Source organism: Colletotrichum phormii, assembly GCF_030913505.1.
Source record: "Colletotrichum phormii strain CBS 102054 chromosome Unknown BDP81scaffold_5, whole genome shotgun sequence".
NCBI classification, from domain to species: Eukaryota; Fungi; Ascomycota; class Sordariomycetes; order Glomerellales; family Glomerellaceae; genus Colletotrichum; species Colletotrichum phormii.
Window position 1 is genome coordinate 331,536 of NW_026851447.1, and position 13,500 is coordinate 345,035.

The 13,500-nt window shown below is 54.6% G+C and overlaps 5 protein-coding genes across 5 annotated transcripts; 4 read left to right on the forward strand and 1 right to left on the reverse strand.

Moving 5' to 3' along the window:
• Positions 1–3,071: 3,071 nt before the first annotated feature.
• BDP81DRAFT_343389 (membrane-associating domain-containing protein) lies at positions 3,072–4,488 on the forward strand. The gene is made up of 3 exons (XM_060586059.1): positions 3,072–3,466; positions 3,553–3,681; positions 3,747–4,488. Exons 1-3 carry the CDS (start codon positions 3,394–3,396, stop codon positions 4,013–4,015), a joined length of 471 nt encoding a protein of 156 aa, XP_060447994.1. The 5' UTR covers positions 3,072–3,393; the 3' UTR covers positions 4,016–4,488.
• Positions 4,489–6,667: 2,179 nt separating this feature from the next.
• Positions 6,668–8,559, forward strand: BDP81DRAFT_313189 (uncharacterized protein; the record flags this gene model as incomplete). The annotated part of the gene is made up of 6 exons (XM_060583872.1): positions 6,668–6,717; positions 6,864–6,918; positions 7,019–7,102; positions 7,178–7,537; positions 7,619–8,211; positions 8,343–8,559. The coding sequence occupies 6 exons, from the start codon at positions 6,668–6,670 to the stop codon at positions 8,557–8,559; spliced, it is 1,359 nt and encodes a 452-aa protein (XP_060447995.1).
• On the forward strand, positions 8,329–9,151 carry BDP81DRAFT_176531 (uncharacterized protein). The gene has a single exon (XM_060582218.1). It carries the CDS (start codon positions 8,606–8,608, stop codon positions 9,059–9,061), a length of 456 nt encoding a protein of 151 aa, XP_060447996.1. The 5' UTR covers positions 8,329–8,605; the 3' UTR covers positions 9,062–9,151.
• Positions 9,152–9,619: 468 nt separating this feature from the next.
• Positions 9,620–11,109, forward strand: BDP81DRAFT_343393 (uncharacterized protein). Its single transcript, XM_060586060.1, has 3 exons — positions 9,620–10,239; positions 10,451–10,543; positions 10,641–11,109. The coding sequence occupies exons 1-3, from the start codon at positions 9,801–9,803 to the stop codon at positions 10,874–10,876; spliced, it is 768 nt and encodes a 255-aa protein (XP_060447997.1). The 5' UTR covers positions 9,620–9,800; the 3' UTR covers positions 10,877–11,109.
• Positions 11,110–11,204: 95 nt separating this feature from the next.
• BDP81DRAFT_469516 (uncharacterized protein) lies at positions 11,205–13,126 on the reverse strand. Its single transcript, XM_060594525.1, has 3 exons — positions 12,660–13,126; positions 11,736–12,580; positions 11,205–11,676 (listed from the first exon to the last, which is right to left on the reverse strand). The coding sequence occupies exons 1-3, from the start codon at positions 12,758–12,760 to the stop codon at positions 11,618–11,620; spliced, it is 1,005 nt and encodes a 334-aa protein (XP_060447998.1). The 5' UTR covers positions 12,761–13,126; the 3' UTR covers positions 11,205–11,617.
• Positions 13,127–13,500: the final 374 nt, after the last annotated feature.

Genomic DNA, 13,500 nt, shown 5'->3' on the forward strand with positions numbered 1-13,500 from the left:
AGGTACCTAAGGTAGTGTGCGTTGCAAGATTATGGCACTCAAGTGTCATGATGCTGCCCCAGGGTCACTTCCGCAAGATCAGCGTAGCCTTGGAATGGTATTTCCGGCTGACAACTGAATGACAGACATCAGCTGCGGGTACGAATATGCCTACGACAGCTTTGACGTGTCAATTGTAAGAAGACGCTGGTGATACAGAAAACGGCTCTGGCGGAACTAGAGAAACACAAAACAAGTGTCTGCGTTTTGGATCACGTCCGATCAGTGTGTGCTCGGGTACCGACTGCATGCCTCAGCAGCACAAGTCCTGGGATGACTCGTACGGCTTCGGGATGACACGGCGTAGGCCAGCTGTTCTTTTCAGACTACCCTTTCTGAGAGTCTCGGAAATACGACAGAGAGTCAGGGTCCCGTGACAAAGAGGGGAAGACGTGGCCAGAAAGCATCGAGGGTAGGCTGGTGTTGTTGGCTGGTCCGGACCAAGTCGCCGGGGTATGAGCTCCGTGGAAGTTTTTCGTTTCTTCGCATACTAATGCGCTTCTGCCAATATTGAAACGAGAGATCCAGATAAAGTAGGCGAGTCGGCTGCAAAACCCATAGGAGGGAATTCAGCAATGTTCTTCTAGTTAGTTGGACTACTACGGCACGGTCCTGAGCAGCTCAGACTCGAGAAATTTTCTTTCATGCGGCAAAGAGTAAGGTAAATTTGGCGCAGATGTAGTGATCAGGCGAATTCCAGATGCGCTGCCAAGAAGTTGGGTGCTGCGTTGAGGCTCTACGAGTGGCAGAAATGGGCTCTCCGATGGCGGCCAAGAGTCTGGAGAGCGTCCGATCCAGTGCCAATATTATGGGGGAACCCCATAGAGTCGGCACCAAGGGTGCAGGATGAGCGGATGGTTTCGATGCCCAGCAAATCCAAGCCTTTCTGACATGATGTCGGGCGAGGCGAAGCTTTGATAGAGTAGCAGTTTCGAGGCTGGCCAAGTCGGCAGAGGCAGCCGCTGTTGCACCGTTGCAGCGAGTCGTGAGACAGATTGGGGCCCTTGAGGGTGGAGGGGGCGGAATGGAGAGAAAGACTGCGCAAAGGCCCTGCAGAAGTCTGGAAGAGGGAAGATGTGTCAGCAGGAAGCAGCAAGGGAAGAGGGAATGCCAAGAAGTGTGAAGAATCTGTCGAGGGAGAATCCTTGGCAATCTGAGTATCGGACTGAGTCTGGGAGCAGGTTGTGCGGCGTCTCAGCAGCTTTTTTAAGAACAGCAAAGTGTGGTTGCGGAGTGTGCAAGGTGGAACAGAGAGGACGACAGAAGCGACGACGACGACTTTGGGGCCTGCATTGGCCTGCATTCGCCTGCATGTCCCCGGTTTCCCGCATCGGTAGGTGACGGGAGGCCCCTGCAAGTGATACGTGAAGCCAAGATTTCCTCCCCCAGGTGGCGCCTGTACGTAAGGTAACTTGTAAGGTAGTCTGGTAGGTTACTAGGTATGGCATCTCGCTGCTGTTTCGAATGCCCTTAGAGAGAAACTCGGGCGGCACCCTTGGCGTTGTAACGTCCGCCGTACTGTTTCTGTTGTAGATCTTCCATGGCGCTTGGCTTGTAAAACGTCCATGTTCCCTCTCCTGAGGCCTTAGTCCTGACTGTCTAACTGCGTCAAGTGCTTCAAAGTTCAGAAAGAGGCCCTGCCGGTCTTTACTAAGCACAACCGATGGGAGGCTCTCTTCGCGGCAAGAGACTTCCATCCCTCTTGGCTCTTTCCCTGTCCGCTAACCCCCCCAGATAGACTTGACATGGGAGGGGGGGGGGGGGGGGGGGGGCTTCCATTTTGGCAATGGCAACCCACAACCCGCCCGCTAAATGGGAATCGTGAGGGTCTCGAAGGAAGCAGGAACGGGGTGGACCTGGTAGCGAGGAAACAAGATACGTTCGGACATTTTTTTTCTGCAGTTTACGAGTCCCATCTTCATTCCCTTTGCGGTTCTCACCACGTTCATCGTCTTCACCATCCCTACCTAGTCTCTGGTCGCGTCGCAGCGAAGCCAAGCTCCAAATCCCGTCCACTCTTCCATTCCCATAACCTAGGTACTCTTCTCGCTACGTTTTGTCAGTCTACTCTGGTCCCAATTTGTTTCAACACCCACAACACGAGATGGCCCGTCGTCGAAAGTTCGGTGACACATGCTGGGCCCTGGGCGAATCATGCTTGGCATCTTGAGACTCGCTGCTCTTCAGCCTCAAACCCTCCGAGTCCTGAGCCTTTGGCCTGCAGACTCGCGCATCTGCACCAGCCTGCCATTCATGATTGGACTAGTCCCGCAGACACACTACATCCCGTCGCGCTGTGTTTCTCAATCTGAAGATGTCGCTTCAGCCTTTCTTTCACCTCAAGTCTGCCAAACCCACCCACACCTGTCGCCATCAGGGCTGGCCTACCTAATGAGGTCGAGTGAGGCAAGGCTATGGTTTGTCTCTGCTGGCAGTTCGCATCGCTGCAGCAATGCAACGTTAATTTGGCTTCCAGACTTCCAAGCCTATACACAGTACCTCAATATCGCCGTTCCTGCATGACGAGGCTCTCTCTCTTGGGCTCTTACTCACGTTCAGAGTTGTAAAGAGCATTGCCGCCCGCTGGCGTCGTATCGCTGATCAAGCTCCGCCCATGGAACCCAGTTCACGTCTTGTCGTCCGACAAATGCGTGTGCGCGTCTCCATCAAGAACCACTCATTGTATTCGTCGGCCCCTCCTTCGATGTAAGCCTGCCACGAGGCCAGCGGCAGAGAAGGCACAGAGACAACGAAGTTACAACGTAGCCAACACCCCAGGCCGTCCAACCAAACGCAACAACTCTACGGAGTACCTTGCTGCGTTACCTGCCAGCGCCAAGCCGTGGGCCGGCATGAAGAGGAGGCTCTGTTGATCTTGTGCTGGGATTGGTCCATGTGGATTTCTGGGGCCCTGCTACACACCATCTTCTTGTCTGGATAGCGCATGGCGACGGCCCAGGGGAGCCCCGTTTCAGATGCATTTCAGAGGTCTCAGGCCGTGCATTGCCCAGCACCAACCCGACCCATGGGTGTCCAGTGATGACTAGAGCCGCGACTACATGTTCCGCCTCTCAAACACTCAGACAGGGAGAGATGGGACTGCCCAGCCCATACAAAAGCATAAGTGATTTCCCCTCTTTCATGCTGTGCTGCCTCTTCTTGGACCTTTTCCCGCTCGACCGTTTCCACCCTTTTCTTCTCGTCAAACTTCCTTCTTCACTTCTCAACAGCGCACTGGGGGCAGCTTAGACTTATTTACCATACAATTTTTCTCTTCTTACTCTCCTCTCCCTTCTCCTGTCGAAACGAATCTCACGAATCTACTTTCACGAAACGATCACGAAAATCGACAAGATGGGTCTTATTCTTCCTCTCCGAATTGTCCAGGGTGTTCTGGCGTTGGTGATCCTGGGTCTCTCGGGCTTTAGTATGTGATTTGGGATCTTTGGAACTTGGTCACCTATGATGGTGGCCAGGGTTGAACAGAATCGTGCGCTGACTGTTTGCTTGCAGTCGCCAACTGGTACAACATGGACACGATGACTTCGTCTCCGTCCCAGATCAACTTCTTGGTCTTCGTACCGCTCTGGTCTTTCATCTCGATTGCCTACCTCGAGCTTGTGCCCAAGTTCGCTCCTAGAGGTGAGTCTTCCCCATCTTCATGTTGGAGAGTCTTGAGTGAGCCAAGTCAACTAACACGACAATAGCTTCCCACCCCTGGGGTGCCGTTGCCTTTGAGCTCCTCAACGTTATCTTCTACTTCGCCGGCTTCATTGCCCTCGCCGTCTTCCTCGGCAAGCTTCTCTTCTGCCGTGGCACCGTGTGCGCCGCTGCCCGTGCCGACACCGTCTTGGCCGCTCTCGAGTTCTCCCTCTGGGCCGGCACCTCCCTCCTCATGGTCAAGGATGTTTTCAAGACGGGGTTCCGCAAGTCCAGCGCCGCTGGCCCCCCTCCTCAAATGAAGGAGTCTGCGTAAGCTACGCCGACTCTTTCAAGTCATTCCACGTCGCCCTCGAGGAGCGCAGACGTGAGGCATCCGTGGAGCTGATTAGAGCCAAGCGGATGCCTTCGTGGGACCGGAAGAGCGATCGAAAATCCATCTGGGAACTCGACCAGAGACGCATCTACGGCCCGGGATTTAGTGATGTAAACCTCGTCTAGATGACTGGTTTACGAAACGGGAAACGGGGACAGCAACAGCAGTGGATGGGGTTTAGGTGTCATTGGGTTGACAACTGACCAAGGTTACAACGGAAAAAGTGCGTGAATCGGATACAGTTGGTTTTTGGGTTGGTCATTTCAATAAGGACGTAGATGCTATCCGTATTATTACTATTCTATAGGCTGCGGTCTGTAGTCTTTCCTCCCCATAATCTCTTAGTCTTGGTTCACCTACTTCCATCGCGTGCTATTTGATATCGACATTGAACAAGAATTCGTGTAAAGGGGTTGAGAGCACTTAGATGGCTCTCCAAGAGAATCACGTCAGCGTTGTCATGCTACGTTCTTAAAAAAGACGGACTATTAATTTAAATCCGGACAATGATCTACCACTAAAACGCACTTTAAGAGAAGAAGCAAACGAGGTCGTCAGCGCCTATGAACGACGTGGCTGTTCTTATTGGACACCCTGCCGCTCGACGGTGGTGGAGTAGATAGTTTTGGCGGGGTGCATTCACAGACTGACTGGGAGTCCCTGCTCGCTTGTCAACTTTTGGGGGTTGACAATGCGTGTTATTGAGCTTCATTAACATTTTCATGTTCCTCCTGAACTATGTGAATAGGATCACGGAGTACCCCCTTTCTGGGATACCCATTCGAGTAGCCTGCTTGTGTTACCTTACGTCGTACCACGGCATGGGCAAGTGGTACACCGCAAACCAGACTAGATGAATGTTCTGATTGTTTTGTTGGTATGTCCCGTTTTGTAAGGAGGTTTGGTCTGTGGTACTTGGTATTTCCGGAAGAGAGAAACTTGACCGCTCTTGTTGATATTCTTTCTTTTTTTTCTGCGATTACAGCCGTTTGTCAGGTTATCGTTGCGTATCCACACTTGGGCACTTGGACTTTGTTCTCTGGAGCGACAGTCGCAAGTGGGTGACAACGCAGTTTTCCACTCAGCGCATCCGAGAGCCTCTTTCCGCCACCACTATCACCACTATCACCACTACGACAAACTCAAAAAAAATCTTTTGAAACCCTTGTATGAGAACTAACCATACTTTTCACATAGCATATAAATTTGGATATTGAAGAAGTAATGGTTGTGGTGATATGGGTAATCAGAGTATTTCTTAGGATCTATGGCTGGAAAACAGGTTCTGTCAACCACTTTGTAGCCGTTTGCGGGAAACGGCTCGACCGGTCAAAGATTTTGATCCACATGGTTCACCTCTCCAGAGTCCACGACCGACATCCGCGGGCCGGCATCGTGAGCCGTGGGACCCGGTCGAGCTGAGGTTGTCGGGGGTGGAACCGGTGCTCGTGGCGGCCGGTAGACGATGTCTTGCTCAGGTATCTCTTTCCATATAGTACGAAGTAGAAACGTCAATTGGCCCCCCAAACTTACACCCCACACATGAACCATGACACAGTCAGAGGCAGACCTTGAACTTTCCATCCAGCAATCTTGCCTCGTATCTCTTTTGGTCAGCAAGATGCAGCATCTATCTTACTGTCTTATCAAGGTCTTCTGGGAAAAGAAAAAAAGGCACTCGGTGAACCCTCGGCCGGCAGCCACACCGATTAGAAAAACTTCTCCAGGTCGCGCGGGTTGTCCGGTGGGGGTTTCGGCTTCCCGTGCCCCTCCTTTGGTGCCATTTGCCCCGCAAAGTGACATTTCGGCGTCGATTGCGTGCTCTGGCCAAGCCCCACCCCCGTTGCCTAAGTCGGCGCTCTCTTCGCGCAGCTCAGCAACATCACACAGCCAAGCAACCCAAGAGCTCTCACCTCACATCAGCGATTGAGAGAGAGAGAGAGAGAGAGAGAGCCAGCCGTTGCTGCAGCATCGTACAAAGACAAAATGTGACAAGCTCTCGTTTGTCGACGAAAAGCAAACTATTGGACATCTCCCTCGAACCCAATTGGCTATTCAACAAGCTACCTGGTAGCTGGCAGCGGGATTTGGAGGGGTCCTGGTCCCCTCCTCTGCCCCCCATCGGGAATCGATACCTTTGAGGTGTTGCCTTCTCTCTGAGAGGCCGAATGATATTACCTGGTAGACAACTTTTTTTCTTCGGTCCCTGGTGACCCTCCTCGCAAGGCCAAGAGGTCAGTTGTATAGACACACATACGACAGCCCGGCCTATGGTGTGATGTCCCCTCAATGGCATCATCGTAGCTAGCCCTCTTTCTCTGCCTCACTCTTCCCATTGCTGGACAACCACCCCTACCCCTCCCCTCTTCCGTGCTCTTCCTCGCCGTTGAGTACTCCGTTGCCGGCCCGTCTCTTGTGTCTCTCTCTTAAGCGCGTCACCGTCCCCGTTGCTCTTTTCCTCTAATACTGCTCGCACACCTCTAGAGAAAAGCTGTCTTCTTCCCCCCCCCCCTCCTCCTCTCCTCCGTGTCTCCAATTCCTCCCTCTTCCGTAAACAACATTCCTTGCTAAAGAGAAAGTCAAACTTGAACAATGGCTGAAGAATTGAGCAAGAACTTTGAGACCCTCCAGCTCCATGCGGGGTATGTACGCTCTCTTTCACAACACGTTTGCCCACCACCGCCATCAACACTCCAAGCAAACATGCCTCCGGGGAGGGGAAACAACCTTTCCATTGCCCTTGGAGCTTCTCAAGAAACTGACATGTGGAATTGTTGTGTCATTGTAGCCAGGAACCCGACCCGACCACAAACTCGCGCGCTGTCCCCATCTACGCGACCACGGTTCGTAAAACCTTCCCGACGACGACGAATAAACAAGCTCTCTCGTCGCGAGCGCAGGCGCGAACACCATAGGACTGACAGCTAGATTCAACATGTGTAGAGTTTCACCTTCAATGACTCGGCTCACGGCGCGAGGCTCTTTGGCCTCAAGGAGTTTGGCAACATTTACAGCCGTATCATGAACGTACGTCGGACACTTCCTCGACATATTCCATGTTATAGTGTCCAAGTCGATTAACCGTACATCCCACCACTCCAGCCCACAGTCGACGTCTTTGAGAAGCGCATCGCCGCGCTCGAGGGCGGCGTCGCGGCCCTCGCAACCTCCTCGGGCCAGGCCGCCCAGTTCATCGCCATCAACGCCCTCGCGCACGCCGGCGACAACATCGTCTCCACCTCGCTGCTGTACGGCGGCACCTACAACCAGTTCAAGGTCTTCCTCCCCCGCCTCGGCATCCACACAAAGTTTGTCGACGGCGACCGCGTCGAGGATATTGCCGCCGCCATTGACGATAAGACCAAGGCTGTCTACGTCGAGAGCATCGGAAACCCCAAGTACAACGTCCCCGACCTCGAGGCTATTGCCAAGGTTGCGCACGAGAAGGGCGTTCCCGTCATTGTAAGTCCCGCTCTGTCTTCATTGTCGGAGTACCTACCCACACCCGGGGAGCAAGACGGCAGCTAACACCAAAACCCTCAGGTCGACAACACCTTTGGCGCAGGCGGCTACTTCATCCGCCCCATCGACCACGGCGCCGACATCGTAGTCCACTCCGCGACAAAGTGGATCGGCGGCCACGGCACAACCATTGGCGGCGTCATCGTCGACAGCGGCAAGTTCCCCTGGGATAACGGCCGCTTCCCGCAAATGACGGAGCCCTCGGACGGCTACCACGGCCTCAAGTTCTGGGAGACGTTCGGCCCCATCACCTTCATCATCCGCGCCCGCGTCGAGATCCTCCGCGACCTCGGCGCCTCCCTGAACCCCTTTGCCGCCCAGCAGCTCATCATCGGCATCGAGACCCTGTCGCTGCGCGCCGAGCGCCACGCGCAAAACGCCCTCGCGCTCGCGAAGTGGCTCGAGGCGAGCGACTATGTGAGCTGGGTGTCGTACCCCGGTCTCGAGAGCCATCCGTACCACGAGACGGCCAAGAAGTACCTCAAGCGCGGCTTCGGTGGTGTGCTGAGCTTCGGCGTCAAGGGCGGTGGCGATGCCGGTAGCCAGGTTGTCGATGGCTTCAAGCTCATTTCTAACCTCGCCAACGTTGGTGACTCCAAGACCTTGGCTATTCAGTAAGTTTGCGTCCCCTTCACCATGGAGCGAGAGAGTATAACAGAGTTAAGGAGGAGACTGGCTCTCTTCCCTCTTCTCTCGTCTCCACCTTGGGCCAAAAATTGTTGCATCTCGCTAACTGTCGCCACAGCCCCTGGACCACCACCCACGAGCAGCTCTCCGACGAGGAAAAGACGAGCTCCGGCGTCAGCGAGGACCTCATCCGCATCTCGGTCGGCACGGAGCACATTGACGACATCATTGCCGATTTCGAGCAGTCCTTCAAGAACGCCTCCTCCGCCTCCACCACGGGCAAGCCCGCTCCCGCGGCCGAGACCAAGCAGGACGACGCGCCGCTTGCGCCGTAGGTTTCGGCGAGAACATGAGATTGGGTGATGTGTGGTTGCGTCTGGGATGATTTTTTTGCCTTTGTTTATTTCCAAATGTACGAGAACGAAAATACCCGTAGAAAAAGCAACTTACGATTCTTGTCTTACCTTGATTTTCGTCTTGATATTTTGGCTTGCTTGGCGGGCTTGGATGGAGAGAAAAGAGAAGGCCGGAAAAAGAAACGCCATCATGCTTGAAATACCCCTTGATCGTTCCTCGTGCAACATGATCAGAAACACCACAAAGTTTGATCCAGCGTTGCCCAGGCCGCGTCCGACGTCCACTGTAGAGAGGATAGGCAAGGGCAGGGCGTACATCACACGTCCCGCCATACCAGCCATGCCGACCCAAACCACAGAGAAACCATGTAGGCACCAAGGATCAGAAGGAAAATCGGCGGGCACGAGAAATGATCCTCCTGATCCCTGGTGTCCTCCCGCCCATCCTCCGATAAGAAGCAGTGTGCGATCGGCCATTTAGCTCTCCCACCCGTGGCAACTTAAACCGCGCCCCAAAAGCAACGGCAAGCACGCAACGAAATGAAACGTGCCGACGCCACAAATTCCTAGTGGGCGGCGCGCGGTATTTTAGTGTGTTGCTTTGTGGATAAGCAAACCACATGTTGCCGTTGCAATGCGATGGAGACCAAAGTTGACTTGGGCAGCAGATATTCGTTGGAGATATCTGTAGAGGTTGAGATGGAGTCATGAGGTTACTGACTGTTCTACATTTTTTTACAACCCTACGACAACCTCAGAATCGTGGGGACGAGGAAACGTGCGGGATCCCAACGAGGTCTGTGGTTGTAAACCGGCACCGGTGATAGCTCCAATGCAAAGCTGGAATGGGCGGGGGTGGGATGGATGGATGTTCACCGTCTCCACCCTGCCTTCCCCGGGGCGCGGTAGACGACTGGTTTAATCCGCCAACGGAATCTGATTGGCCGAGAGAGGTTCGCCCTTCAACGACGCCTCTTGTCTTGCCTTGTGTGTCTAGTCCATCCCATCCAAGCTCTAATCCCCACGGCGCCGCTCGATTTTAGCTATATCCTCCAACATCCCACCTCGAGAACCTCACGCAAGACCCCCCCGCCCTCTCTCACCGACAAAGCTCCTTTCTCATTCCTTTTGTCACCCCCCCGCTGTTGACTTGTCGTTTACATCTAGACGTCTACCATCCTCCCCCATCGCCAAAGAATCTCTTCCGAACCACCTCGAAAATGCGCCTCCTCACAACCATCGCCCTCGCGGCACCCTTCCTCCTCGACCCGACAGCAGCCGCCTCCCTAACCCTCTCGATCCCCTCCTCCCAAGCCCTGCCCAACCCCTACACCCTCCCGCCCTCAACCCACGCGACGCTCTCCTCCCTCGGCGCCACCTTCTCCGCGCCCCTGTCGGTCAAAAACACGTTCGTCTTCCACAACCTCACCGACAGCAGCGGCTCCTACCTCGTCGACGTCCACTGCGCGACCCACGCTTTCGCGCCGCTGCGGCTCGACGTCGACGCCGAGGGCGGGGTCGCGGCGTGGGAGACGTACCGCGGTAATGATTGGGATAACAAGGGCGAGGCGTACGTGTCCAAGGACTTTGAGGGCGGTGGGAAGGGGTTCGAGGTTAGGGTGTTGGGGCAGAAGAATTATTTTGTGGAGAGGAGCAAGTGTGAGTCTTTTTCTCTTTATATATATATATATATATCCCCCTTTGCCCCCTGTTGTGATTTTTACAGTGTTGGGTTTTGCTCTGTGTTGGCGGCGAGGAAAGCTAAGCTAAGCTCCGGAGCTGTTGGCACTTCCACGACGAGGATCTCTGCTCTCGAGAGATCTCAAACCGATTGGAGAGTATAGAAACGCTAACGATGAACTTCACACAGTCTCCATCCTCACCATCCTCAAGAACCCCATGATCCTCCTCGGCCTCATCAGCATGGGCATCTTCCTCGGCATGCCCTACCTCATGGACAACAGTACGTCTAACCCAAACTTCTCCCCTCTCCCTCTCCCCCGTTTCACTCGGAACCATCTTTCTCAAGAACCGAATTTCTAACTCTGGAAAAACAATAGTGGACCCCGAAATGCGCGCCGAATTTGAAGAACGCCAAAAGAGCAACCCAATGAACTCACTCCTCGGCGGCGGCGGCGGCGGAGGCGGCGACGCGAACCCCATGGCCAACTTTGACATGGCGGGCTTCCTCGCTGGTACCGGTAGCAGCAGCAAGAAGGAAGAGTCCTCCGGTTCCGGGTCCGGTGCCTCGGGCGGTGGTGCCGGTGGTAAGAAGGAGAAGGGCGTGCGGAGGTGAGACTGTGAGCAGGCGAGATAATCCCAACGGTGTTCAAGATTGTTATCACGGCTTCCTATGGAGATATAGAATTCTAAGCTACGGCGCTTCTTAAAAAACTACAATTCCCTATAAACAAGTTTTTACCAAATTGCATGAGCCAAGGATGTCGGAAGTTCTCATGTGCTGCCGCTAATGCTTCTCTCCGTGGCACTGGGTTGCTATAATCATATGTACCTTATACCTACCCCAGGCAATTCCCCGCCCATCACCCAAGGATATATATTCCATCCCCAACACCCGTTCCTGTCACCAGCACAGCAGGCGCCTGTCTAGATCGGCGGGTCAGGTCAGAACTGTGTGCGAGATGGTCGAGTTGATCAGAATAAAAAGCAATACTCCAATGAAGTCAGAGTGCGGGTTGACTAAGGGTTACACTATTCGATTCGTTATAAGATTAGTTACCCGCCCTCCTTCCTCCCTTTCCTTTGGGATTTTTTCTACTGCTGATAGTAGGATTAAGATTGGACCTCATAGACTTGTCGTCATGTGGGCTGCTACATCAAGGTATTCGCAGGAAAAGCAACGAGACAAGATGTTCAAATATAACGGGGCTCTGTTTTCCCATGAGAAGAACGCATATTAGACGCAGATTCATGCCCCCTGAAACCCGCCCTTGTCAATTCCCTTACCCGCCAACCCTTCTCTCATGATCCATTTAGTACGTCAATATCAGCTGGCCGTAATCTAGTGCCAGCCCACTTAGAAGTCACCTCCAAAGTCGTCACCGCCGCCGAAATCATCTCCGTCATTTCCGTCGTCTGTACCGATGTTAGCGACTGGTCACATATCAAACCGGGATCCAAAGATTGTAACTCACTGTATCCATCAGCGTACGCCTCCTGCTGCTCATCATTGATGTGATCCGCAATCAACGCACCACCAAGCAGACCGGCACCGGCACCGAGCGCCATACCGCCCGCCATGCCCATGCCGCCGCCGCCGGGTTTCCGACCGCCGCCGCTCATTCCACCCATACCGCCCATGCCCTGGCCGTAGCCCTGCTGTTGAGGATATCCGCCATAGCCCTGCTGAGGCGGATAACCGCCGTACTGCTGCTGCTGGGGGTAACCACCGTAACCTTGCTGCTGAGGCGGGTAGCCGCCGTATCCTTGCTGCTGAGGGTACCCTCCGTACTGCGGCTGCGCGTGGCTCGAGCCGCCCATGCCGCCCATGCCGCCCATGCCGCCCGTCTTGGCCTTGCCGAGCAGCTTGCCCAAGAAGCCGCCGGAGCTGCTCTTTCCTCTCGTGTCCTGCGCGCGGGGCGGGAGCTGGTCGGGGAACGGCGACTGCGACTGCTGATGTTGCTGCTGCTGGAGGTTGTAGCCCGGGGGCCCGCCACCGCCGCCGCCGCCGCTGCGGGCGCGGGCTTCTTCCTCGGCCTGGAGCTGGCGGGCTAGGCGCTCGTCTTCGGACATTGCGTTGGAGCCGCCGGCGCCGGGCGGCTGAGGGGTCGAGGACTGGTTCTCGAAGGGGTTGCCCTTTTGGTCGTAGGGATTGTGCTTTTGATCGACCGGCGGCGTCGGGTGGTCGCCGGGGCGCGGGGCGTAACCCGGAGGGGGGCCGCCCGGGTGCCCATCTTCTGCTGGTGGGGGAGGGGGAGGGAGGGCAGGCTCCGTTGGCTTATCCCATTGGGATTGCTTGGTGTGGAGGTTTACGTAGAACCTGGAGTGTGTTTATTAGTATTCGGCCAGCATAATGAAGAGAGGCAGGTGAATAGTTGGGCGGCGAGGTCTCGACTTACCATTCTTTGTACTGGTCGTTCCAGCGAGCGATCCAGCCTGGAGGGACCTCGGGGGCCTTGGGAGGCGGAGGACCCGACGGGGGAGCGAAATTGTCGTCCATGTGTAGTGAAGTTGGGCGCAGAGGGCGTTACTACTATGTAAATGCGATTAGAACCTCTCGGTGGTATGAGGCCTTTCAATCAATCGATGTGGTCTGAGGTAAATTGTTTGGTGTAGGTGAATCAGTTGTAGACGAGGCGTGTATGCGTGTGTGAGTGAACAACAGTTTCCGAGTTTCCACAGCTACCTCTTTTCAGACAATTAAAGAATCTTTGGAGAGGGAAAAAGACACCAAAGTTTTGAGGTTGGGATGAGTGGGATTTTGGGGGAAGGGGAGAGAGGGAAAGGAACTTATTGCCTCCTACCTCTTACCTCGGGGTGTCAGGTGTTGTAGTGGGGAGGCGCAATAGGTTCGACTTGAGTCTGGAGCTGGGCGCGGAGGGCCGGGGATTACGTCTTTCAGTTTTGGAACGGTTCCCTCTCCCCCCCCTCCTCTAGCTAAACGGAGGGAACTTGTACCGCGCAACCAATGGCACCCCGACGTTTCCGCTGCTCCCGCTGTCCAGAGGCACCTTGGCGGTGGATTTAGAGGGATCGGGGAAGTAACTGCTGAACGAGGCTTCGTGTCTTCACTCACTAAACCTAGCATCTTCTGGAACAGTACAGAGAGTATTGAGATAATAGTCGCTGCCGTCGTGCTACCTACGAAATGACGTGCTATAGACCAAACTCGGATAGAGGCAAAGGGTACGGATATCTGACAAGTACGTAAGGTAAGGTAGATCACAACCGCCTCTAGTT

Excerpts from the sequence above, each read along its gene's own strand:
- BDP81DRAFT_469516 (XM_060594525.1), bottom strand. The coding sequence starts at position 12,760 with ATGGACGACAATTTCGCTCCCCCGTCGGGTCCTCCGCCTCCCAAGGCC. Across the intron at positions 12,581-12,659 it reads AACGACCAGTACAAAGAATG|GTTCTACGTAAACCTCCACA; the intron begins GTAAGTCGAGAC and ends AACACACTCCAG. Across the intron at positions 11,677-11,735 it reads GGCGTACGCTGATGGATACA|ACGACGGAAATGACGGAGAT; the intron begins GTGAGTTACAAT and ends ACATCGGTACAG.
- BDP81DRAFT_343389 (XM_060586059.1), top strand. The coding sequence starts at position 3,394 with ATGGGTCTTATTCTTCCTCTCCGAATTGTCCAGGGTGTTCTGGCGTTG. Across the intron at positions 3,467-3,552 it reads CCTGGGTCTCTCGGGCTTTA|TCGCCAACTGGTACAACATG; the intron begins GTATGTGATTTG and ends GTTTGCTTGCAG. Across the intron at positions 3,682-3,746 it reads GCCCAAGTTCGCTCCTAGAG|CTTCCCACCCCTGGGGTGCC; the intron begins GTGAGTCTTCCC and ends ACACGACAATAG.
- BDP81DRAFT_343393 (XM_060586060.1), top strand. The coding sequence starts at position 9,801 with ATGCGCCTCCTCACAACCATCGCCCTCGCGGCACCCTTCCTCCTCGAC. Across the intron at positions 10,240-10,450 it reads TTTTGTGGAGAGGAGCAAGT|TCTCCATCCTCACCATCCTC; the intron begins GTGAGTCTTTTT and ends AACTTCACACAG. Across the intron at positions 10,544-10,640 it reads GCCCTACCTCATGGACAACA|TGGACCCCGAAATGCGCGCC; the intron begins GTACGTCTAACC and ends GAAAAACAATAG.
- BDP81DRAFT_176531 (XM_060582218.1), top strand. The coding sequence starts at position 8,606 with ATGATTTTTTTGCCTTTGTTTATTTCCAAATGTACGAGAACGAAAATA.